The 26,342-nt window shown below is 44.3% G+C and overlaps 1 protein-coding gene across 3 annotated transcripts in view; it reads right to left on the bottom strand.

Moving 5' to 3' along the window:
* Positions 1-25,643, bottom strand: part of LOC113917657 (zinc finger protein 791-like) — a 34,671-nt gene extending 9,028 nt beyond the window's left edge. Inside the window, exons 1-2 of one of the 3 annotated variants that reach the window (XM_027585555.2) lie at positions 25,087-25,643; positions 22,800-22,844 (exon numbers count right to left, since the gene is read on the bottom strand). In XM_027585555.2, the coding sequence (XP_027441356.1) occupies positions 22,800-22,817 (18 nt within the window). In that variant the 5' untranslated portion in view covers positions 22,818-22,844; positions 25,087-25,643. Of the gene's footprint in view, positions 1-11,360; positions 11,695-22,799; positions 22,845-25,086 lie in introns of those variants that run through there. The other 2 variants (XM_027585557.1, XM_035722872.1) reach the window with 2 other exon arrangements.
* Between the last annotated feature and the right edge of the window lie 699 nt (positions 25,644-26,342).

Raw genomic sequence — 26,342 nt, 5'->3', positions numbered from 1 at the left:
GCAAGAGGGCAGGGCAGGGCAGTCCTCTCAAGCAGGTGAGAAATGCCCTGAGAGAGCAAGGAAAGGAGCCTGGTTGGGTTTTTATTGGGACTTGGGGGTGGGCTAGGGTGAGACTTCGCGTACAGGGGCAGGGCCTTCAGTGAACTGAATATCTTGCCAGCGCCAAAGCAGTGACGAGCCAGGCTGTCTTGTACAGAGGTGGAGCGCGAGGGGAGGAAAGGAGGGCTGAAGGTTGAAAGCTGTCAGCAGACAAACCTCAAACAACGTCAGAGACTCCTGGTTTCTGGTCAGACATGTAAGGAGTTTAGATGCTGGTATTCCTGTCCTCATAAGAAAGAAAATAACCAACACACTAAAATCAACAACTCTTCTTAGATCCATGAGAGAACTGAGGTCACAGGGAAACTACTATCTCCAAAGTCAGAGAGACAAAAAAGTAGCCATTTATTTATTTATTTATTTTAAGATTTTATTTATTTGACAGAGAGAGACACAGCGAGAGAGGGAACACAAGCAGGGGGAGCGGGAAAGGGAGAAGCAGGCTTCCAGCTGATCAGGGAGCCCGATGTGGGGCTTGATCCCAGGGCCCTGGGATCATGGCCTGAGCCGAAGGCAGACGCTTAATGTCTGAGCCACCCAGGCGCCCCAAAAAAGTAGCCATTTAAAAATATGTCCAGAATATTCTGTTCTTAACAAGGCCTGTCCTTTCAAAATCTGTTTTACGAGAGCATGACTGACTGGGATTTTCTTGGAGTCTGACTGACCCGAGGAGGTGGACAGAGAAATACTTGGGACAGTGACAGGATTTTCCCTTCCTGACATACAGCACGTGGCGGTTCATCTAACGCCACCTGCTCTGACTCTGACTCATCCATTGTGTGTCTGGTCGTTCAGCTCAGTACTAACAACTATCCAGACTCAGCATCATTCACAGATCAAGCATTCACTACAACAAAACTGCCCCACTTCAGATGCCAGCCATAAAGGGGGCGCCTTGTCTACTGACATTTCCACCCAGCTGCCTACAAATCCATAGATGCCTTTGAAACCCCCTGAGGTTTGATAATTTGTTAAAACAACTCTGAGAACTCAAGAAAGCACTTGACTTAACAATTACTGGCTTATGACAAGAGGTACAACTTAGGAACAGTCCAATGGAAGAGATAGTAGGGATTGCAAATAACAGAATGAGATATAGGCAGACATTTATTACAATGGCTAAAATACAAGACATTGAGAAAAAAATAACACATAATAGTGAAGATGTGGGGCAACAGGAGCCCTCATTCATTGCTGATGGGAATGGAAAATTTATGCCGACCTTGGTCAAGATAGGCAGTTTCTTAAACTAAACCTATTTTTTAACCATACTATCCAACAATCACCATCCTTCCTATTACCCCAAATGACTTGTAAACTCATAAAGAGTCTTCGTAAAGAAACCCGCACACGAATGTTTATAAGAGCTTTATTCATGATTGCCAAGATTTACAGGTAACCAAGATATCCTCCAACAGGTGAATGGAAAAATAATCACTGGAACCTCCATACAATGAAATATTATTCAGTGATAACAGGAAATGAGGTATCAAGCCAAAAAGACATGGAATAACCTCAAAATCATATTGTTAAGTGAAAGCAGAGACTATGACAAAGCTACACACTATATGATTCCAAGCATAGTTCTGGAAAGCACAAAACTATGAGAGAGTAAATGAGCTACAGTTGACAGAGATTTGGGGGTGGGAAGGAGGAACGAAAATAGATGGGACAACAGGGAATGTTTAGGGAAGTGAAAGTAAACTACATGATACGGAAATGATAGACACACATCATTTTATGTTGCCAAAGCTCAGAGACTGTATAACACAGAGTCTGGCTATTGTAAACTAAGGACTTTATTGCATCAATATTGGCTCATCGAATATAACTGTACCACAGTGATGCAAAATATAAAACATAGGGCAAACTATATGAAGGTGGGGGGGGTTATACGGGAACTCTGTATTTTTTTTTAAAGATTTATTCACTTGAGAGAGGGAGGGAACGTGCACATACCTGTGCACACAAGTGGGGGGAGGGGCAGAGGGAGAGGGAGAATAGGGTCAGCTGAGCAGGGAGTTCCATGTGGGGCTCAATCCCAGGACCCTGGGATCATGACCTGAGCTGAAGGCAGATGCTGAACTGACTGAGCCACCCAGGCACCCCCTCTCTGTACTTTGTGATTAAGTTTTCTGTAAACCTAAAACTGCTGTAAAGAAGTCTGGGCGCCTGGGTGGCTCAGTTGGTTAAGCGACTGCCTTCAGCTCAGGTCATGATCCTGGAGTCCCGGGATCGAGTCCCACATCGGGCTCCCTGCTCGGCAGGGAGTTTGCTTCTCCCTCTGACCCTCTTCCCTCCCGTGCTATCTCTCATTCTCTCTCTCTCTCTCAAATAAATAAATAAAATCTTAAAAAAAAAAAGTTCATCAGAAAAAAAAATGAAGACAGATGCATTAACATTCATCCCTGATGACAACTGAAAAAGGCCATTGTTCATTCAATTGATTTGAATTTATTCAATAACCTATTATGGCACCCTATGAGGTCTAAACCCTGAGACGTGGGAGAGCAGAAATTTCCACTGAATGTCTCTTGAGAGTCCACCACTGTATGTCCTGAGAAGTGAAATGAGTGCCTTCATCACTCTCAGTAGTGTCTGGGACTCTGAAGTGGATACGGAGCGTCCAGGCAAGGACTTACACTGAGACCTTAGTACATGTGGAGACAAATGTTACCTTGATTTATATGCTGGAGATATCTGTGAGGCCAGAGAGTCCCAGATTTCTTTTACTGTGAAGGAGCATCTCAAAGACAACTGCCCAAGAGTCTATAAACATAGCTGAGGCCGTTGCTGGTCAGTGCTAAGATGACTGACTAATGGCATACAGTTTGGGGTCTAGGGCCATTTCTTGCATCAGACGCCTAAGGACAACCTAAGGCCATCACGGGCAACCCTAGGAGGCATGAGAGGAGATCACTGAAGCCTCTATTGTGAAACAGTGTCAGAGGGCACTCACAGGTGTGCCTGCTGTGTGGCAATTTGACCAGAGTCCAGAGCCTTCCTGTTTTGTTGTTGAATAGGGTTCCTATTCAGAGTGGGTCATTTTACAAGTAACAGCATCAATGGGCTCAAGTAAAACTTTAAGAAAGGAGTATGTTGCCTCCACAACACCAAAACAATCTAGACAGTGTTGTAGCTGCTGAGAGGGACAATAGTTACCTCTTCACCTTGTCAAGGAGGAAACGGGCTCCAGATTACCAAATAATTTTTAAGAATTTTTTTTTAGGGGCGCCTGGGTGGCTCAGTCATTTAGTGTCTGCCTTCGGCTCAGGTCATGATCCCAGTGTCCTGGGATCGAGCCCCACATCGGGCTCCCTGCTCGGCGGGAAGCCTGCTTCTCCCTCTCCCACTCCCCCTGCTTGTGTTCCCTCTCTCGCTGTGTCTCTCTCTGTCGAATAAATAAATAAAATCTTAAAAATTTTTTTTAATTTTTAAATTTATTTTTTAAAGATTTTTTTATTTTTACTTATTTATTTTTATTTATCCCAGGACCCTGAGATCATGATCTGAGCCAAAGGCAGAAGCTTAACGACTGAACCACCCAGGCACCCCAGAATTTTTTTTTTAAAGATTTTCTTTGAGAGAGAGAGAGAGAGCGCACAAGCAGGGGGAGGGGCAAAGGCAGAGGGAGAAGGACAAGCAGACTTCCCACTGAGCAGGGAACCTGATGCAGAGCTCGGTCCCAGGACCCCGAGATCATGACCTGAGCTGAAGTCAGACACTTAACCAACAGAGCCACCCAGGTGCCTCAATTTTTAAGAATTTAAACAAGGCGCCAGGGGCTGGCTTATATATGGCAGTGGCCTATCCCCTTTATATAAGTTTTTTTTTAATTTTTATTTATTCATTTGAGAGAGAGGGAGGGACAGAGAGAGCATGAGCAGGGGGAGAGGGAGAAGCAGGCTCCCCTTTGAGCTGGGAGCCTGATGCAGGGCTTGATTCCAGGACCTGGAGACCAACCAACTGAGCCACCTAGGCGCTCCTTTATGAGCTCTTTTTATCATAATTTTTATGTCCCAAATATCCTCAGTGGAGGATGTCATTAGTGTGATGTCACACCTGTGCTGCTGGAGCACGGTGGATGCAGTTCAGACCCCACCTGCAGAGGCTGTGTGCACTGGCTGTGGTGTGGAGACGTCCTGCAGGGAACCAGGTAAAGGTGGATCATATCACCTGAGAGGTAAAGGCCAACTGAACCTGACAGGCTGCTGAAACAGGCACTGAACGAAACCGACTTGGTCAAATCTGTGACGGCAGGATATTTATCTGTTGCTGAATGGATGGAGTCAGGAATTTCCATAATGGTGGGAGCTGAGAATAGGGATTTATGTGGTGCAGCCACAGCCTCAAGGTTGCAGGAATCCACTGAGGTGTCACTCATTCTTTCCAGATTTAAAGAATAGGACAAATATGGCTGTTAAAAGGAGAACCAGAGGGAATAACCACTTCTTCATTAAAAAGGGGGTTTTCAATCAATGGTTTTGATTCCTTCAAATGTTTAAATTACATTGGGTCCGATTAAGTAATTTAACTGGGGGTGGTGCAGTAAGGTCGGTGGGGTCCCATTTTGTTAGTATAATTTGGAAGTGCCAAAAACAAAATTTGAAAATTTGTTAAAGGTTTTTTAAAAGATTTTATTTATTTGTGAGACAGAGATAGCGACAGAGAGCATGAGAGGGGAGGAAAGGGAGAAATTTATGACACACTGGGTTCAGCCTTTCTCTGTTCAGTATAGGATATTTAAAGAAAATGGGTGTGGGGTGCCTGAGTGTCTTAGTCGGTTAAGTGTCTGTCTTCAGCTCAGGTCATGATTTCAGGTTCATGGGGTCAAGCCCCACATCGGGCTCTCGGCTCAGTGGGGAATCTGCTTCTCCCTCTCCCTCTGTGCATTCTCTCTCTCAAATAAATAAATAAAATCTTTAAAATAAAAAAAAATAAAGGGGCACCTGGCTAGGTCATTAAGCATCTGCCTTTGGCTCAGGTCATGGTCCCAGGGTCCTGGGATCGAGCCCCGCATCGGGCTCCCTGCTCTGCGGGAAGCCTGCTTCTCCCTCTCCCACTCCCCCTGCTTGTGTTCCCTCTCTCGCTGTCTCTCTCTCTGTCAAATAAAAATCTTTAAAATAAAATAATAAAAAAAAATAAAGACAAGCAGCGCTAAGACCATGAGGGATTTTTAGGAAGACCACGGTTCTCATGGTTCAAGTGAGACATGCTTATTTGTCCTCTGCATTATATTCAGCAACTCCCTTAAGATTATCAGGGGTGCCCTGCTTAAGTATAGTGGGGTCCCCAGCTTTAACTGCAAGTTGAACCTTAGTACTGACTATTTGCATAAAGGTTCCTAAATTAGTGCATTATAGCAGATGGCAAGATTAATTCAGAACCCATGTTGTAGGGGCCCAAAGCACCAAGGAGTGTACTTTTATCTTTTTTGCTGTGTAAATTCTTTTAGTATATATTGAATTTTCAATTGGTCAAATTGCAGACCTTGGTTTTGAGAGAGGAAAACTGAAGGGACCTCATGAGAAAAAGGCTTTTTTTTTCTTTGCTCCTTTCCCTGCTTCTATTCTTGCTAGTAGCTGCACCGCTGCCTTACACATGCCTTTTTTTTTTTTTAAGTAGGTTCCAACACAGGGCCTGAACTCATGACCCTGAGATCCAGCTGTGAGATCAAGAGTCAAAGGCTTAACTGATTCAGCCACCCAGTCGCCCCCTTACACATGCCTTAATGTATGTCCTCCTTGTAAAGATCAAGGAGTTACTGATTTCTTTGGAGTTTTCCAGCACAATAGATAACATCTAAGGAGTGACCTGGAGGGGTCATCATATATCTTTTCCAAGACCACTGACTCCAGATACCTTGCCGCCAAAATACCTGGCTCCAGGGCATAAGTGAGGTATGGAGGATACCAGTTCCCAGACACCTGAGAGGACATGTACACCAAACCACCATTCTCAATAAAAACTGCAGACCCAAGGGGCACCCTGGGTGGCTCAGTTGGTTAAGCATCTGTCTTCGGCTCAGGTCATGGTCCCAGGGTCCTGGGATGGAGCCCCTGCTTCTCCCTCTCCCTCTGCCCCTACCCCTGCTTGTGCTTTCTCTCTCTCTCTGTGTCAAATAAATAAAGTCTAAAAAAAAATGCTCTTTAAAACCTCCAGACCTCAAACAAAGATGAGACTCATTCTCCTTTTCCTTTCTGAGTCTCCCAGACGCTCCATCTGAATCTGCTATCTCTCTGTATCTTCAGTAAATTCTGCTCTCACTTCCTGCGGGCTTACATTTGATTTCTATCCTGTGCATAGCCAAGGACCCTCTTGGCTGGTCCTGTAGGACCCCCTCTGGGTCTTCAGAGCCGGCCTCTCTGCATCAGTTTCAACATTTTTTTCTTTTGCTTCCTCTCCAGTTTTGTTTTTTTCCCCTCACTGGATACACTTCAGGGGAGCGGGTGTCCTCTACCTGGGTATTTATACATTTTTTCCTCCAGAGAGCCTCAAAGCGGCACTGGTAGGGTTAGGAGCCTCCCGCATGACAACTGGCTGGTTTATGGGGTTTTGGAACCCTGGACTTAAGTCAAGTTTGAACTAATCCCTTTGCTGTGCCACAGGGGGACCATGAGTGTTGCCCCCTAAACTCGAGGCTCTGGCTCTTTGCTGCAGTAAAGGCAGGGATGGCAGCAGAGGGCCTGAAGGGTCCCTGGGGTTAGGAGTGTGGACTCAGCCCATCAGCTACTGGCTGCCCTTCACTATCTTCTTTTTCTCTAACTCAGTGACTGCTATTTCATGAGTGACCACCCAGTAGGCCCCCCTCTTGCACAGGATACAGTCCTGCCACCTCACCCTCTGTGACAGCGTCACCCTAACACAGATATAAACCAGCAAACACATCAGCCCGGGACCACCTGGCGGAGGGCCTCGATCTAACACTCCTGCTCCCACATGCCTAGGGCTTCTGTAAACTGAGGACTCTGGTCAGCCGAACACAGAACTGAGGCTTGGGAGGGTCATGCATGCGACACGGGGCAGCACAGGTCACAGCATGAGCTCCCCAGCCCCGAGCGCCCGCGGAACATGATGCCATCAAGCATCAGAGCAGCTGAGCAAGTCAGAGCAAGAGAAGCAGACCCACACAGCACCAGCAGTCATGTCTGGATGTGGCTCACAGTGCCAGTAATTATGGTCACCCATATGTGGTGATGTGGTGCCCATGTTGAGACTGAGGTCAGTGTGGCACAGGGACACACATACACATATCAAGATGGTAGGAAAAGGCTTACAAATCACATAATGAAGGTCTCTGGGGAGGGCAGGGCTGGACCCTCAAGCAGCTTTGATCAGGCTTCAGAAAGCAATGAAAAGAGCCTGGTCTGGGGTTCATTGTGGCTGGGGGATGGGCCTGGGGCAAGAATTCTTGCCCAGGGGCAGGGGCCTGTGTGATCTTAATTTCTTGCCACCTCTAGAGGAGATACCAATCAGACTTTCTCATCAGCTTGACCAAGTGGGAGGCATAAGAGAAAGAGGGAGGGAGGAGGCTTAAACTGTGAGCAAACATCTAAAATATGGACCCGATTGCTCATACAAGGAGAAAATCGTGGTTAAGCAAAACATGCATTTGCAAGTGCTTGTTTTCATATAAAGAAACACTAACAGGATGCTCAAGAAATGACCAATACTCATTTTTGGGGGTGCCTGAAGCAAGAGTTCTGGAGTAGACCAGGCTGTTCTGACACTGAGTTTCTTTAGACTGTATTTTACATATTTTTGCTAACCCTTGCATACATTATTATTTAAGGTAAATAGTAATTAATATATATAAACCACATTTCTTCTTTTTAATAGCCTTTATTTGAATGACCTTATTTTGCTTTTTAAGATTTAATGAAAAAATTTTTTTCTACATAGGAAACCGTTCTAAGATTTCATCCTCGAAACATGAACACTTATGGGATACGTGGGTGGCTCGGTCGGTTGAGTGTCCAGCTCTTGATTTCGGCTCAAGTCATGAACTCCAGGTTGTGGGACTGAGCCCTGTGTTGGGCTCCATCCTCAGCAGGGAGTCTGTTTGAGATTTTCTCTATCTCTTTCTCTCTCTCCCACTGTCCCTCCCTCTGCTCGTGTGTGTGCTCTCTCTAAAATAAATTAATTAAGGGGCGCCTGGGTGGCTCAGTTAAGCGTCTGCCTTCGGCTCAGGTCATGATCCCAGGGTCCTGGGATCAAGCCCTGCATCGGGCTCCCTGCCCCACGAGAAGCCTGCTTCTCCCTCTTCCACTCCCCCTGCTTGTGTTCCCTCTTTAGCTGTGTCTCTCTCTGTCAAATAAATAAAATCTTAAAAAAATAATAATAAAATGAATAAATAAAAAGAACACTTTTAAAAGTTTAAGCCATACAAACCAAAAAATTTCAAATCTTTTTGCATAACAAAAGGCAGCATAGTTTCTCCTTATTACCTCTTACTGGGGTTTTAGATTAAGTAGCATATTATAATACATTAGGGATTTGGCCTTCATCCATTAAATGTATTAGAATTATCAAAGATTTATGCAAGTTTTTAGTATTTTTCCTTATATCAATTAAAAGAGGAATTAATTTGCCTTAAACTTTAACATTATAGCATTCAAATTTCCAAAGCTCTCTCTACACAAAAAAACCCGACCTAAAATGTAAAATCTACCTGAGAACCTCAAATAACCCCATCTCACATCTTGAGAATCTTTTGCCTAAAGGAAACAAATATTGTTTGGTTCCATGACTCTTTGCATTACTTCCATTGTATCTTTAAATCGACCTATATTTTCAAAGTCTGAGAACTAAAAATTTCATGCTCTTACAAAGAAAACAGAATCACAAATGGCTAAGCAAAGCTACCTAAGTTAAGAGCTGCAATATACAATACACAAACATATACAAGGAAAGAAATGCAAATATTGGAATCAGGTGAGATAAGCAGCATGCCTCCCCACAGTTCAGAAGGAAAACTCATATTCCCAGCTTGTGGTCCAGACTGCACCTGTTGGGATACAACCCCTGAGTCAGGGCAGAGGTTTGGGGGTGGGGGAGAGACACTTGAACAGCCAAAGGAATGAAGTCTAGAAGCTTCGTACACACCACTCTTGGGGCATAATGGAAACATTCCTCTCTCAGGGTTCAATTCTCACAAGTTAGGAAACTTTTGGCCAGATTCAATGTAAGGATCTGACTCAAAATAACTCCCCAGTTCACAAACTTTTTGTCCAGAAGACCTACCCCCAGACCTTCACAGACTTTCTCAATGTACAAAAATTACTCTGAGTGCACCTACACTGTAGATGAAAAGCTCAAGCCTATGTCTAGAAACAGGCCCAAGAAAACCACAATTACCACCTCAGAAAGAGCAGCACTGCCCTGTCTTCTAATCCTGTCCCCCATGTACACAAGCATCCCCAGCTTTCCTTGGCTCTGTAGTTTCTCTCAGCTCCTTCTGTGGTGTCTGAGCCCCTAGGACACCTGCAGAGGGAGACTCTCCAGGAAGAACCAAGTGGGCCTTCAAGTAACTTCCCTTCACAGGCTCAAGGTGGGGGCCTTACCTTAGAAACACTGACCTCAGGCTTCTGCTTCCTACCAAGTTGCTCTGAAACACCACTAATATTTTAAAAATGATAAGCCCAGTGTTTGGACAAAATCACCAAAACCAGTGTTTATGTGTAAGGGAGGAAAGAAAATTGTAAAGATTCTTCTAATTCAACAAAAAAACACACAAATATCTACTCCTTTCAAAAAATATGTCAGTTAGGGGCGCCTGGGTGGCTCAGTCGTTAAGGGTTTGCCTTCAGCTCAGATCATGATCCCAGAGCTCTGGGATCGAACCCTGTATCGGGCTCTCGCTTGGGGGGAAGCCTGCATCTCCCTCTCCTTCTCCCCATGCTTGTGTTCCCTCTCTCGCTATGTCTCTGTCAAGTAAATAAAATCCTAAAAAAATAAAAATGTCAGTTAATTATTATTTCCATGCCAAGAAATGTTTGGAAACAATCATAATTGAACACACTCCTAGGGGCACCTGGGTGGCTCAGTTGTTAAGCGTCTGCCTTCGGCTCAGGTCATGGTCCCAGGGTCCTGGGATCGAGTCCTGCATCGGGCTCCCTGCTCAACGGGAAGCCTGCTTCTCCCTCTCCCCACTCCCCCTGCTTGTGTTCCCTCTCTCGCTGTCTCTCAAGTAAATTTAAAAAATCTTTAAAAAAAAAAAAAAGAACACACTTCTAGGTATTGCAAGTCTAAGTCCTGATACTGCATTTCCAAATCACCTAAAAGGACAAATCTGTGGACGTTACTACATCCACTCATGGGAAGAAAAAAAGGAAACAAAATTTTTAATAAATGTAATAATGCAATTTTTCCCCCTGAAATTCACCCCTTTCTTGCCTCTTTGTAAAATTTTATACTTTGGAGATCTACTGGTTAAATACATTTTAACTGAAAAACGCAGGCTTAAAAGAAGTTGAATAAAGTCACAAACTCAGGTAGGGGCAATACTGACAGGAGACAACACTCGGGGAAGTCTCCAAAGAGGAACCGCCACCCAAAGGACTTTCCATAGGATGTCGGTGCCCAGGGAAGACCCTGGGAGGAGAGGCAAAGGGATTTCATGCGACATACTCCAGGTAAGTTATTCTTGGCTCTCCCCTTATGTAAAATATCCACAGGCCAAAAAATAAATCTTTAAAAAGAGCCATTCATGGCTCTGTGGATAAATGATAAAACACTGCGTAATTTGAAATGCATCATGGAGAACAAACAGTTAATAATGATGTTATGAACTGGAGAGGAAAGATGGCGTTTCAGAATGCAGGGAAAGATCTGGAAATTGAGGCATTTATTGCCAGTCCTATGAAGAGCTAGGCAGGGGGCACAGGGTCGCGGCTTTGAGACCCTACTCCCCAAACGTTTGGAAAAGTGAGGGGAAAGCGGGTACCCCAGGGAGAGAGGGATGGGGACCCCACAGACCACAGCACCTCCCGCGCACGACCCCGGGAGACCGAGGCATGACCGTCCCCTGATGACCCTCCCCGTGGTCGTCGCCCAATCTAAGGGAGACGCAGCCGCGCAGGGACGGGACAGGACGCCGGCGGTCCCGGCAGCCGGCCCGGCCCCGCGCTGCGTGCCGCGCCACCGGCGGCCTCGGGTCCGCAGACCCCAGAGTTCACGGCGGGGAGGCCAGGTCCCGCCACGGCCGGTTCCAGCCGGTCCCACCGCCCCCCTTTCCCGACTCCCGGGCCCCCCACACTCACCATTGCTCGCTTTCTGGGGTAGCCGGTCGAACCACCATACGACTGCCGCGGCCGGCGGACGTCACGGCCACAGAGGATGTGGCGGAAGCTCCCGAAGGCTCTCAGGACAGCAAGAGGGGACGCGAGCTTCGGCCGGACAGCAGCGACGGCACACAGTCCCCGCCGTCCACAGCGCGTCGCCCGCACGCACGGTTCCGGCGACTCCCCTGATTGGACAGTTCGCACGGCCCCGCCCCCGCCCGCCTGAGTGACAGCAGGCCGGAGGTCACGTCTTTGAGCCGACCTTGCTTGGGCAGTGGGCTGCGACCTGTTCTCTCCGAGGTCCGTGACCCTTCTTCACAAACACGGACAAAAGTGACCTCACCGAGGGTAATGATGAGTCTGGGTCCATTTTGATCTTTGACCATCTTCCAGCAGGGAGTCGTCTGCCCACCACGCCCCCCCAACCCCACTCATTTGTATCTAAAGAATCTCGAAGCCTCGGGCCACTCAGCTTGGTGGGAGGTTTGAAGCCCGCGGTCCTAGACCAGGCCAGAAGCCTCAGGTGCTCGCATGTGAGAAACATACAGAGGCAAAAATCACTGGAAAACCTTACAGTGTAATTCCATTGATACTTATCTGTTCAAAAGCGGAAGGAAGAAAGCTGAAAGAACTCTGCTTAGTGAATAATAGATGGTAAAGGTATCGAGGATAAACAAAGCATCAGGACAGTGGTCATCTATGGGGCAGGACAGAGGTGAGCCAGGGAGGAGAACATGAGACTCTCCCTACTGCCCACAGTTAGGAATCTTGATGATGACTTCAAGGACGTTTATATTATTAGCAGATCCTACTGCAAAACATTTTCTACATTCTTTCCTAAATATATTTAATGATAAACAATTTTAAGAAGTAATTAAGGTTGAAAAAGAATAGAATTCATAAGTTTGTTTCTTCTGTAATGTGGCAATGTGAGTTTTCATTCTCAGCTTTGGCAGAAAAAAACTGGTAACAAGATAACTGTCTTTAGAAAGAATGAGTTACATAAACTCATCATCATATGTGCTTAAAAAAAAAAACCAAAGGTATTGATATGAAAAGATCTGGAGCATTTATCAATAGAGCAAATAAGTATATTGCAATATATATACACCATGTTACCTTTTCTGTAATCTGTAGAGATAGGTGGTTCCCCACCATCCCTCCCCCCAAGGTTTGGTTGAGTAGTGGAGACTAAAACATACCTACTAGGAATATATGAAAGTGTTGATTACTTTCACAATGGACGTTTCTGGGGAGGACAAGGCAGACCTCTCAAGCAGGTGGGAATGCCTTGACAAAGCAAGGATAGGAGACTGATGTGTATTTTTATTGAGGTTGGTTGGAGGGTGGCTAGGGTGAGAGTTTGTGCACATGGGTAGGGACTTCTGTGATTGACTCTCTTGCCAGGGTCAAAGCTGAGCACCCAGCCTTTCTTATCACCTTGTACAGATGTGGAGCACAAAGGGAAGAGGGAGAGATAAGACTTTAAAGTAGTCAGCTGTCAGATAATAGAAAATATATACACACACTTCTCTCTGTCCCAAATTCCTGGCACTTGTAAATTCCTAGAGTTAAGAGCACTAGGAGCCAGTCTTGTTCTAATATTTGGTCTTTGACTCCATCCCTGACATGGGGTTCCTGAAACCATGTAAATTCCTAGGTAATAAAAGGACTAGAAGCATCTTTTGTTCTAATGAGGTGACTCTGGGTGGGCTCCTGGATGGGGGCTGGTCATCAGAAAGGCCAAGCCATGCTTAGAAACTTGGAATTTTTAGCTCATCCGCCCATTTTCCACAGAGGGGGAGGAGCTAGGAATGGAGTTAATAATTGATCATGTCTAGGGAGGGGTGCCGGTGGCTCAGTTGGTTAAACATCTGACTCTTGATTTCAGCTCAGGTCATAATCTCAGGGTCCTGGGATCAAGCCCTGATTGGGCTCCATGCTCAGCAGGGAGTCTGCTTGAGGATTCTCTCTCCCTCTGCCCCTCCCTCGCTTCTCTCTTTCTAAAATAAATTAAGCCAATCTTTTAAAAAAATGATGTCTACATTACTAAGCCTCCGTAAAATCCCAATAGTATGTGCTTTGGAGACTTTGCAGGTTGGGGAACACATCCATGTACCAGGAGGGTGGCATACCCCAACTCCATAGGGGCCCTCCAAGAACTCTCTCTACATGTTTTCATCTGGCTGTTCATCTGTATCCCTTATCATATCCTTCAATAAACTGGTAACTGTAAGTAAGTGTTTCCCTGAGTTCTGAAACCTGTTCTAACAAATTAATCGAACCTAAGGAAGGGATTGTGGGAATCTCTGATTTGTAGCAAGTCAAACAGAAGTTGTGAGTAACCTTGTTGGCACCTACTACACGTGATTGGCATCTGAAGTGGGGTAGGAGGGGTCTTGTGGGACTGAGCCCTTAACCTGTGGGATCTACACTATCTACAGGTAGATAGTGTTAGGACTGAGTTAAATTATAGGACACCCTGCTGGTGTCACAATTGTGGGGGAAAAACCCTCACACATTTGGTGACCAGAACTGTCAGAAGTAAAGTGTTCTGGGTGAATATAAAGGAGATATATAGGAGAAAAGAACTGGGTTTTCTCTACTCAGGAATAATATTGGATTTTCTTGACATATCAACAGTCAAATATTTAAAAACGGAGTCAGAGACTTCTGGTTTCTTCCCTGGCATGGAAGGAGTTTAGAAGGTGACATTTCTATCCTTACCAGAAAAAGCAAGCAAACTTAAATCAATGATTCTTCTTAAATCTATAAAAGAATTGAGGTCACAGTACAAATTGCTGTCTCCAAAATTGGAGACATAGAATAATAGCCAATTTGAAATATTCCTACAATATTCTGTTCTTCTTAACAAGACCTGTCCTCAAAAGATTGTTTCTCAAGAATCGCATGGGGGCAGGGAGGGAAATAGCCAACTTGAGCCCCTCCAGCATTTCTGCCTGACCTAAGTTGAGGGTGTGGGGGAACTTAGATACACTTGTGAGATTCACAGGTCATTTTTCACTGCTCAGAGTCAATGTGTTGTGTTTTCCAAAACCATTTCTCCAACTCTCCAACACCAACTGGGTGGCCTACAGTTCAATTCTAACACTAACCAGAGTTAACACCAGACTCTACAGTTTAAGGGCACAATCCCACAAAATGGCACCCCCATGTCAGATGCCAGCTGCAAATGGGAAGCCCAGGCCTTGGAGGTTCCCTAGAAACAGTCCCATGTTTGTTAATTCAGTAGAAACACTATTAGAACTAATAAAAGCCCTTTACTTATTATTATTGATTTATTATAAAAGGTATAAGTCAGAAACAGCCAAATGGAAGGGGCATATAAGATAAAGTAGGTGGGGGAGGTAGGGAACCTCCATGCCTTCACCAGATACAACACCCTCCTGCCACACTGAGGTCTTCACCAATTTAGAATCTCTCTGAATCCTGAGGTTTAGGAATTTTGATGGAGTTTCCTTACATAGACAGGCATGACTGATGAAATCATTGGTGGTTGGTGAATAACTCAATCTCTAGCTCCTTCCCACTCCCCAGAGGTTGGGGGCTGGGGTGAAAGTTCTAAGCCTCTAATCAAATCTTGGTCTTCCTGGTGACCAACCCCAATCCTGAAGCTATCTAGGGGCTTAGAAAAAGTCACCTCTTTGAATATAAGATGCTTCTATCACCTTTCTCATTCAAAAAGTCCAAGGAGGGGCACCTGGGTGGCTCAGTCAGTTAAGCATCTGCCTTTGGCTCAGGTCATGATCCCAGGGTCCTAGAATCGAGCCCCACATCAGGCTCTCTGCTCAATGGGGAGCCTGTTTCTCCCTCTCCCTCTGCTTGCTGCTCCCCCTGCTTGTGCTCTGTCTCTGTCAAATAAATAAATAAAATCTTAAAAAAAAAAAAGTCCAAGGACTTAGGTGGTCTTTACTAGGAACTATGGACAAAAAACAGACATTTGTGGGGAGTGCCTGGCTGACTCAGTTGGTGGAGCACGCAACTCTTGATCTTGGGGCTGTGAGTTCAAGCCCCACGTTGGGTATGGAGCCTACTTAAAAATTTTTTTTAAAAAACAGACCTTTTTCTTATTATATCAAAGGTCACAGCTCAGAGACACATGCTCATTAAAATACTGAGACTAAATCAAGACTATAGAACACTTCCTCTCCATCCACAACATTCCATTACATCAGGATGACCCCCATTTAATAACAGTGCAATAAATTGAAAGAAATATACATTTCATACTTATTTTGAGAAGTCTCTATAGTACACCCCAAAATGACATGGATGACAAAAGCAAGGACGCCTGAGGGTATTTTAGCCTTTGACAGCTGCAGATAGTAAACATAGCCTAAACCCTAATCAGATAAACATGAACCCTAAAGCTAAGGACCTATTTACCTCAGTTCTTTTTTCACAGTACATTATGACTGGCATTCAACACCAACAACAAAAATATTAAAATACACAGTTTAAAGAAATAATACAAGTAAAAGCACTTGATTCAGATGTAGCAAATATGTTGCAATTATTAGACAAGAGATGTAAAGCAACCATGATTAATATGCTAAGTACTTTAATGGAAATAGTGGATAACGTGCAAAAACAGAGAGGTAGGTACTTTACTCAGAGATGGAAACTAAGAACAAAAAGAAATATGCAAAAAATGAAAAAACAAAACAATAGAAGAAAAATGAAGAATTCCTTTGGGGGCCTCATCAATACAGTGAAAATGTGATGAAAGATTCAGTGAGCTTGAGGAAAGGTAAACAGAACCTTCCAAAACTAAAATGCAAAGAGAATAAACAAAAAGGCAAAACAAATCTAAGAAATTTGGGACAATTACATAAAGTGTATCATAACATAATTGGACAACATGAAGGAGAAGAAAAACAGAAAGGAACAGGAGATATAAGTGAAACAATAATGACTAAGATATTCCCAAATTAATGTTAGACACCAAACTACAGATGCAGGAAGCTCAGAGATCACCAAAGAAGACAAAAGCCTAAAAATGCACCCCTAGAAATGTCATATTCAAAGTTGAGGAAAAAAGACAAAAGAAAATCTTGAAGAAACTAGGGGGAGAAAACTTAGTTATATAGAAAGAAAGAAAAGAATTAAGTCAGACTTCTTTTCAGAAACCATGCAAGCAGGAAGAAAGTTTTGTTAAATAAAGTGTTGAAAGAGAAAACCCAACTACAATTTTGTATCAAACAAAATAATCCTCCAAAAGAGAGGGAAAAAAAGACTTTCTGAGACAAACAAAACTTGAGGGAATTTGTCACCAGTAAAACCTGCTTCCCAAGAAATGTTAAAAGAAACTCATCAGGAAGGAGGTAATAATAAAGAAGGGGAGGGTGTCAGAGAAGGAATCAATGAAGGTAAAATACAATGATTCGTTTTTGCTATTTTTATTTAATCTGACGACATTCTGTTCAAAGTCATAATAGCAATGTTTTCAGTAATTATAGCTTATAGATAAACAAAATGAATGACCACAATGTTACAAGGGACAGAGAGGGAGGAATTGTGAAATTCCTCACAATGAAAGAATCCGTGAACTTGAAGATCAGTCATTTGAAATTTTACAGATGAAATTATACAGATGAAGGAGGAAAAAAGAAAAATGAATGAAAAGGAATGAAGAAAGCTTATGAATTTTAGAGGACACCAGTAAAATAAATAATATGCACATTATAGAAATTTCAAAAAAACAGAGAAAGAAAGCTTATTTAAAGATATAATGGCTGGGGTGCCTGGGTGGCTCAGTTGGTTAAGCGACTGCCTTCCGCTCAGGTCATGATCCTGGAGTCCCAGGATCGAGTCCCACATCGGCCTCCCTGCTCAGCAGGGAGTCTGCTTCTCCCTCTGACCCTCCCCCCTCTCATGTGCTCTCTCTCTCTCTCTCTCATTCTCGCTCTCTCAAATAAATAAATAAAATCTTTTAAAAAAAAAAGATATAATGGCTGGGGGTGCCTGGGTGGTGCAGTGGGTTAAGCATCTGACTCTTGGTTTCGACTCCGTTCTTGGGGTTGTGGGATTGAGCCCCCATCATGCTCCATGCTCAGCATGGAGTCTGCTTGAGATTCTCTCTTCCTCTTCCTCTGCCCCTCCCTCTCATGCTCTCTCAAAAATAAATTAATAAATCTTTAAAAAAAATAAACAGGGATGCCTGGGTGGCCCAGTCAGTTAAGCATCTGCCTTCTGTTCAAGTTGTGATCCCAGGGTCCTGGTATCAAGTCCCATATCGGGCTCCTTGCTCAGTGGAGAGCCTGCTTCTCCCTCTGCCTGCCGCTCTCCCTGCTTGTGCTCTTTCTCTCGCTCTCTTGCTCTCTGACAAAAAAATAAAATCTTTAAAAATAATAATAAACAAATAATGGCTGGAAACGTCCCAAATCTTGGGAGAGATGTGGATACCCACGTACACGAAACTCAAAGACCCCTAAATAGGTTGAACCTAAAGACCTCACAAAGATGCATTAAAAGCAGTTTATCAAAAATCAAAGAAAATTTTGAAAGTAGCAAGAGGAAAGCAAAATATCACATACAAAGAAATCCCAATTAGACTATTAGCTGATTTCTCAACAGAAACCTTGAGGACATGAGACAGTGAAATGATTTATGCTAGGTGCTGAAAAAAGGAAACTGCCAACAAAGAATGCTTTACTTGGCAAAGCTATCCTTCAGAAAGGAAGGAAAGAGAAAAACTTTCCCTGATAAACAAAACTAAGGGAATTTCATCACCACTAGATCTTTCTTACAAGATATGCTGGGGGAGAGCCTGCTTCTCACTCTCCCTCTGCCTGCCACTCAGCCTACTTGTGCTCTCTCTCTATCTCTCTGCAAATAAATAAATAAAATCTTTTTAAAAATGCTATAGGGGGCGCCTGGGCGGCTCAGTCAGTTAACCATCTGCCTTCGGCTCAGGTCATGATCCCAGGGTCCTGGGATGGATCCCCATGTTGTGCTCCCTGCTCAGTGGGGAGTCTACTTCTCTCTCTCCCTCTGCCCCTATCTCCCCTTGTGCACTCTCTTGCTCTCAAATAAATAAAATCTTTAAAAAAAAGGAAAGAAATACTATAGGAATTTTATTAAGCTGAAATGGAAGGATACTAATTAGTAACATGAAAACATATGAAAGCATAAACTATCTGGTCAAAGAAACTAAGAGTTGGTTGTTTGAAAAGATAAACAAAACTGGCAAACCTTTAACTAGACTAAGAAAAAAGAGAAAAAGATTAGGGATGCCTGGGTGGCTCAGTTGGTTGAGCATCTGCCTTCAGCTCAGGTCATGATCTCAGGGTCCTGGGATCGAGTTCCGCATCAGGCTCCTTTCTCAGCAGTCTGCTTCTCCCTCTGCCTGCTGCTCCCCCTGCTTGTACTCTCGCTCTCTCTCCCTCTCACTCCCCCTCTAGCTCTCTCTCTGAAAAAATAAATAAGTAAAATCTTTAAAAAGAGAGAGAGAAAAGATTAAATTAATAAAATCAGAAATTAAAAGGGAGAAATTATAACTGATAGCACAGAAATACAAAGGATCATAAGAGATTACTATGAATAAGTACATGTCAACAAATTTGATAATCTTCAAGTATTGGATAAATTCTTATAAACCTATAACCTACCAAGACTGAATCATGAAATAGGAAATCAAAAGCTCAGTAATGAGTAAGGAAATTGTATCAGTAATCAAAAAACTCCCAACAAAGAAAAGTCCAGGACCAGATGGATTCACTGGTGAATTCTACCACACACTTAAAAAGAAAATTCATACCAATGCTTCTCAAACTCTTGCAACAGAGAGAAAGGAACACTTGCAAAATCATTTTACAAGGCCAGCATTATAATGATAACAAAGTCAGACAAGGACACTCCAAGAAAAGAAAATTACAAGCCAATATCCCTTTGGGAACATAGATGCGAAAATCTTTTACAAGATATTAGGACATCAAATTCAACATCACCATTACAAGGCTTAGACAACATGATCAAGTTAGCTTCATCCCTGGGATGCAAAGATGGTTCAACATATGCAAATCAGTAAATGTGTTACACCAAATTAACAAAATTAAAGATAAAAGTCATATGATCATTTCAACAGATGCAGAAGAGGCATTTGACAAAATTCAACATCCTTTAATAATGAAATGAAACAAATTAGGTATAGAAAGAATGTACCTCAATACAATAAAAGCCATATATGACAAATGCACAGCTAACATACTGAATGCAGAAAAGTGACTTCTTGCAGAATGATGGCACCCAGCAAGGAACTGAGGAGAGCATTAAGGTGAGACATACCTACTTGTCCCCTATTTTACATTCATTAACTCCCTATGTTATCAGGGGTAACTTGCTGAAATTTTCTGGAATCCCAAAATAATTATAATTTGAACCCTAGTATTACTTGCATGAAGGTTTCTGAATTAGTGCATTGAAGCTGATGGCAAAATTCAGAATCTCTGTTGTAGAAGCCCCCAAACCCTTTGTCTTTTAACGGGTTTATTTTATTTTATTTTTTAAAAAAGATTTTATTCATTTGAGAGAGAGCACAATCAAGGGGAGCAGTAGGCAGAGGGAGAGGGAGAAGCAGGGCTCGACCTCAGGACCTTGGGATCATGACCTGAGCCGAAGGTAAAGATTTACCCGACTGAGCCACCCAGGCGCCCCTATTTTTTAAAAGGTCTAAACAGTGCCCTGTAATCTTTTTTTTGTTGTGTAGATTCCTTTAGTATATTTTGGATTTCCAATTGGGTGAAGTTGTGAACCTTTCTTTCAGTGTTTTTCTCTTTTCTTCTTTCCCTCCTGTCCTTCCCTATTTTTTTTTTCTTTTTTTGGTCACTGGATGAACTTCAGGGAAGGAAGTGTCCTCTCTACCTTGATATTTATATATTTTTTCCTCCAGAGCGCCTCAAATCCATGCCATCGGGAACAGGAGACTCCCCTGTGACAACAGGTTGCTTTATAGGATTTGAAGATCCTGGAATGACGTCAGTTTAAACAAATACCTTTGCTGTGCCACAGGGAGGCCTTGTGTGTTGGCCTCTAGAACCCTGAAGGTCAGAATCATCGCTGCGGTGGAGGCAGGGCAGCAGCCGCAGAGGTATTTAAGGATCCTGATGAGTCCTTTGGTATTTGGGGTCGGGACTCAGCCTGCATTCTAATGACTGTCTTTCTCCTCTCTTTTTAAATGACAGCTGTTTCAGGGGTGACCCCTTGATATGCCCTCCTCTTGTATAGTCCCAGCCTTTATCTTAGTTTCATTCTAACACACAGATAAATCCCTGCAAACACATCAACCCAGGACCACTGTAAGGAGGGCCCCAATCCCATACTCCTGCTCTGAAAGGCCTAGGAATCCTAGAACTACCACTTCTGGCCAGTTGATTCTAGAACTTAGGCTTGGTAGGGTCACCAAAACAGGGCAGCACAGCACACAACATGAGCTCCCGAGGACTAAGCGGCCGATAGTGCACGCCACTGTCAGGCAGAGCAGGTGAGCGAGTCAGAGTAAGAGAAGACAGACCCATGCGCAGTGGCTTCGTCTGGAAATGCTGTTCACAGCCAAGTGTTAATGGCCACCTGCAGATTTGTGGTTTCTGTGTTAAGACCGATGCCCCGCCCCCCCCCACCCCTACACCCACACCAAGAGGATAGGAAAAGGAGATCCAGAGGAGGAGAAGTCAGCCTCTCAAATAGCTCTAAAATGGCTTCAGAAAGCAAGGAAAGGAGCCCAGCATGGGTTTTCACTGTGCCTGGGGGTTAAAGAAAAAATATGCAATGACACTTGTCAAAGATAGTAGAGCAGATTTTATTCAGAACCACTGTACCAGGTATAGAGACAATGGCAATGGGATCTCACAATGGGTGAGAAATGAGTTGGGGCTCAACTCAGAATATAGCATGGGCAAGTGGGAGTTTATGGCCAGAGAACAGGGTGGAGGTCAGTGGACGGAAAATTACTAAGAGAAAAATCAGGGGTATGCGGGTTCTGGCTAAAATGACCTAACAGGATTCTTACTGAAGATAGGCTAGGGTGATCCCATTCATCTGGGGGATGATGGGGGGAGGAACTTGGTCATATATCAAGGGTAATCAGATATGGAGGGGGTGGGAATGGGGATGATTCTGGTTCAACTAACTTAGCAGGGTTCTTGCTAAAACTGGATTTAGCAAGGAGCTACCCCGACAGACTTAACGAGAAGGTTCAGGAGCCTGACTCAAGTTTGGTCAAGCAAAGAATCTTTGTCGGGGGTGGGGCCAGGGCAAGAATTCTGCACACAGGGGCTTGTGTGCTTGGAATCTGAAGCCAGTGCCATATAAGGGAGTCTCCAGACTTTCTTGTCTGTTTGTCCAAGTGTGGAGATAAGGGAAAGAGGGAGGGGTGAGGAGTAAGCTGTCAGCAAACATCAAAAGATGTGGAGTCTGGTTGTTCATTACAAGGACACACATGGGTAAGAAAAATATGCATTTGAAATGGTTTGGTTTCTATATAAAGAAACACTAAGTGTTGGCACAAAGCTTACGAAATTATCAACACTGTGTATTTGAAGATGGCTGGAATTTTAGCACTGGAAGTGAGCGGGATGTCTGGGCAGTGAGTTTTCTTAAGTTAGACTTTATCTCATGGATTTGATTTACTTCAAATAAACAGAAGTTTGTATACACCACATTTTACTATTTAGCAATCTTTATTTAATTTTAACTTTTGTACATAGGAAACCATTCTCGGATTTAATTCCTTTTTCTTTTTTTTAAGATTTTATTTCTAAGTAATTTCTACACCCAGTGTGGGGGCTCGGACCCACAACCTTGAGATCAAGAGTCCCGTGCTCCACCGATCGAGCCAGCCAGGTGTCCCAGAATTAATTCCTTTAAACACTAACAGTTACAAAAATGAAAACCATAGAAAGTGTATATTTTCAAATCTTTTTCTAACTAGAAGGACATGTGGTGTCATAATTTGTCCTTCCCCTAGTTCAGCCTGGGGCTATTTTCAGAAATCAGTAGCATCTTCTAATGCAACAGGGGTTTGAGCTTAATTCCTTAAATGTACTGGATTTTCAAAGACTTAGTAAGCTACGAGTAGCTTTCCTCATGTCAATTAAAATAGGAATTCACTTTCTTGGGGTGCCTGGGTGGCTCAGTTGTTAGGCACCTGCCTTCGGCTCAGGTCATGATCCCAGGGTCCTGGGACCAAGCCCCGTATCAGGTGCCCTGTTGAGCGGGAAGCCTGCTTCTCCTGCTCACAGACCCCCTGCTTGTGTTCCCTCTCTCGCTATCTCTCTCTCTGTGTCAAACAAATAAATAAAATCTTAAAAAAAAAGAATTCACTTTCTTTACCCTTTTAAATGTCAGAGTCCTCTAGAGACATGCACATACAAGCACTGATGTAAAAATGAAAACATGTACCTGAAAACTTAAGCACATTCATCTCAAATCTTGAAGTTCTTTTCCCTAAAAGGAACAAAAATTCTTTTTAGTTCCATAGTTTTCTTGCCTTACTGCCATCATCTCTCTCAATCAGAGATGATTCCCAAGAGCCTGCTTGGGAGTCTCTCTCCCTCTGCACCTCCCCCCCCCTTAAGTAAGTAAATAAATAACAAAGTACTAAGGGAAACAAGAATCAAAGGGCTGCAATACTCAATCCATAAAGGAATCCAGAGAAAAGAAACATAAATATTGGATTCAGCACGGATGAGCAGCCTGCTTCTCATAGGACATCAGGAAGGCCACATTCAGAGAGTTAAACACACTCTAGACTCTCCCAGTGGAGACCAAAGCCCTGGTGTTGGTAGATCCCTGGGAAAGTGGCAGTTTGGCGGGGGGGAGAAAGGGACACCTCAGCAGCCACAGGACTGAACCCTGGGAGCCCTGTACGCCCTCCCCTCCCTGGGGCATAATGGAACCCCTCTCTCCCTAAGCCTTCCATTCTCACAAGTGAAGAAACCCTCAGCTGGATTCAGTTTTAGGTTGTTACCTAAATGAACTCCCAAATTCATGAACCTGAACCCAGATACAGAACTCCTGACTTCCACAGACTTTCTCAATACAAACAAATTACACTGAGTGCACCTGAACGGGGATGCAAAGCTCCAAACTATGTCTAGACACAGGCACCAGGTACCACAGTTACCTTGGAAGGGGTAACCTCCCTACCCCTTTGTGCACATGCATCCCCAGCTTTCCAGGCTCTGTAGCTTCTCTTCATATAAAGGCTCCTTAGTGGTGGGTATAAGCAGGTAGGACACCTGCAAAGGCTCCTCAGGAAGAACCAGCCAGGGTCTTGAAGGTATTTCCCATTGCAGGCTCAATGAGGAAGGGGGTGGGGAGTCTAACTTGGGTCACTAATCATAGCCTTCTGCTCCCAGTCACATACCTTTGGACTATATTTATATTTTTAATGACACAAACACAGTATATGAAGAATCTAGGAAAATCACACAAACCAAATGTTTATGTAGAAAAGATGGAAGAAAATTGTTAAGGCCTTTTTCTAGTTCAACAAGAAAATCCACAAGTATTTATTACTTTCAGAAACAATGATAGTAAATAATTATTTCCATGGCAAGAAATTGTCTTATAATCAATCACCGAATACTATAATTGCTGGGATTATATTGGAAATTGCTCCCCTTCCCCCTCGCACACACACACACTCACTCACAAAAAGAACAGACCTCAGACTATTACTACATCTTCTCAGGGTAAGAAAAATGAGAAACAAGAAATTTTAACACATGCGATGTGATATTATTAGTTTTTTTTTTTCTGAAATTCACCTTTCTCTTCCTTCTTTGGAAATACTTAATACTGTCTTTCTCAATCTATCGATGAAATACATTTTACATTTACCTGAAAGCTGGAAACTAAAAGTGAATAAATTTTATCAAGGTGACAAACCTAGGCATGGGCAGTGTTGGCAGGACAGATCACCCAGGAAACTTTCAAAAGAGGAACCTCCCCAAAAGGACTTCCCATTGGATGTCTGCGCCCAGGAAAAGATCCTGGGAGGAGAGGCACAGGATTTCATAAAAACGTAGTTCCAGGTGGTTATTCTCTGCTTGCCTCTCATGTAAAATATCCGGACAAAAAATGTAAACGTTTAAAAGGAGCTATCCATTGACAGTGTGAAAACGATAAACAATTAAAATACTGCGTCTGTTTGAATTACACCGCGGAGGACAAACAGTTGGTACCGATGCTATGAACTGAAGACAGGAAGTTGGCGTCCGGGGAGGCGGGGCGGGATTTGGAAACAAGCATTTATTGCCAGTCCAAGGAAAGGAAAGGCTGAGGGAGGGACACGGTCGTGGATTTGACCCTCTGCTGCCCAAACATCGGGAACACTCAGGAGAAAACGGATGCCCCCCGGGAGAAAGGAGGGATTGAGGCCCCCGGACCACAGCACCTCTCTCGCACGAACCCCGGACGAGTCAGGACTGTCCCCCGACAACCCTCCCCGTGGTCACCGCACGATCGGGGGAGACGCGGCCGCGCGCAGGGACGGGACAGGACGCCGGGGTCCCGGCTGCCCGCCCAGCCCGCACGCCGCGCGCCGGAGGGGACTGAGGTCCGAGCGGCGTCACCGGGGACTCGGCTCCGCAGACTCCGGGGCTCCCGCGGGAGGTCGGGTCTCGCCGCGGCCCGTTGCCAGCCCCTCCGCCCCGTCCTGGCACACCCGGCCCCGCACGCTCACCATTTCCCGGCTTCTCGGTCCGCCGGCGTCGTCCCTACGGCTCCCGCAGCCGGTGCAGGTCACCGCGCGATCGACGCGGCAGCAGAGCCACCTGGGACCGTTAAGCGCAGGTGAGACTTGGCCGCGAGCAGGACCGCAAGCGTCCACGCGGCTGCGGAGCGTCGCCACACCCACCTGCCCCTGCTGCGCCCCTGATTGGAAAGCTCGCAAGGACCCGCCCCTCTGCTCCTGAGTGACAACAGGGCGGGAGGTCAGATCGCTGAGGCGCACCGTCTCTGCGGGTGGTCGGGAACCAGTTCCTTCCTTGGACTTTTACTTTTGGACAAAACTTGGTCCAGGCCCTAGAGGGACAGTGGCGTCTTCCTGCAGCTCCCTCTAAACGTGGGGACACGGGTGTGCGCAGGGAGTCCCAGAGTCCGTTCCAGTGGAGCGACGCCCTTGTTCAGAGCAAGAGGGGCGCCTGCCCAGACCATGCCAGGCCAGACAGGAACTAGAGGGTGTTCTGGGGTTGGCATGACGGCTGGGAAATCAATGTCAGAACTGGAATAAATGCCTAAATTTTGAGATCACTTCTGCGTTACCAAATGTCACTTTCTTCTCTGATCGATATTATCAACTATTTGTCCTCCATGGTGTATTTCGAACAGACTCAATGTTTCAATTGCACAGGACAACATTCAATATCCTGTATGAAATCCATGTGACTCCTCCTTAAGTGTATTTCCTGGGCACAAACATCCTATGGGAAGTCTTTTGGTGGAGTTTCCTCTTTGAAACTTTTCTGGGTGATCTGTCCTGTTCGCACTGCCCACCCTGGGTTTGTCACTTTGAAAAGATGTACTAATTTATTTCTCCTTTTCCAATAGGGATAAAATTTATTTAATTAGTAGAGCTTGAAAGAAAGTATGAGATATTTCCAAAGAGGTAAGAAAGTGGTGAATTTCAGAAAAAAAATGAAATATTCTAATATTACACTCCATTTGTTAAGGATTTCGATTTCACTTTTCCTTGTCCTGAGAGTGTGTTGTAAGTTTCTGAGGCCTATTCTTTAATTCTGGGTGATTTCAAATCTGATTAGACCTGCAGAGTGGAAGTATTCAAGCAGGACTAATATCTGCAAAACAATGTCTTGCCATGAAAAATAATTAACTGGTATCTTTCTTTCCCCAAGAGGAATAGATATTTGGGGTTTTCTGGTTGAACTAGTAAATGTGCATTACAGTTTCTTTCCTCCTTTCCACATAAACACTGAGTTT

This window comes from Zalophus californianus, chromosome 1, assembly GCF_009762305.2.
Source record: "Zalophus californianus isolate mZalCal1 chromosome 1, mZalCal1.pri.v2, whole genome shotgun sequence".
Taxonomy (NCBI): Eukaryota; Metazoa; Chordata; class Mammalia; order Carnivora; family Otariidae; genus Zalophus; species Zalophus californianus.
This window is presented reverse-complemented; position numbering and strand designations above follow the sequence as displayed.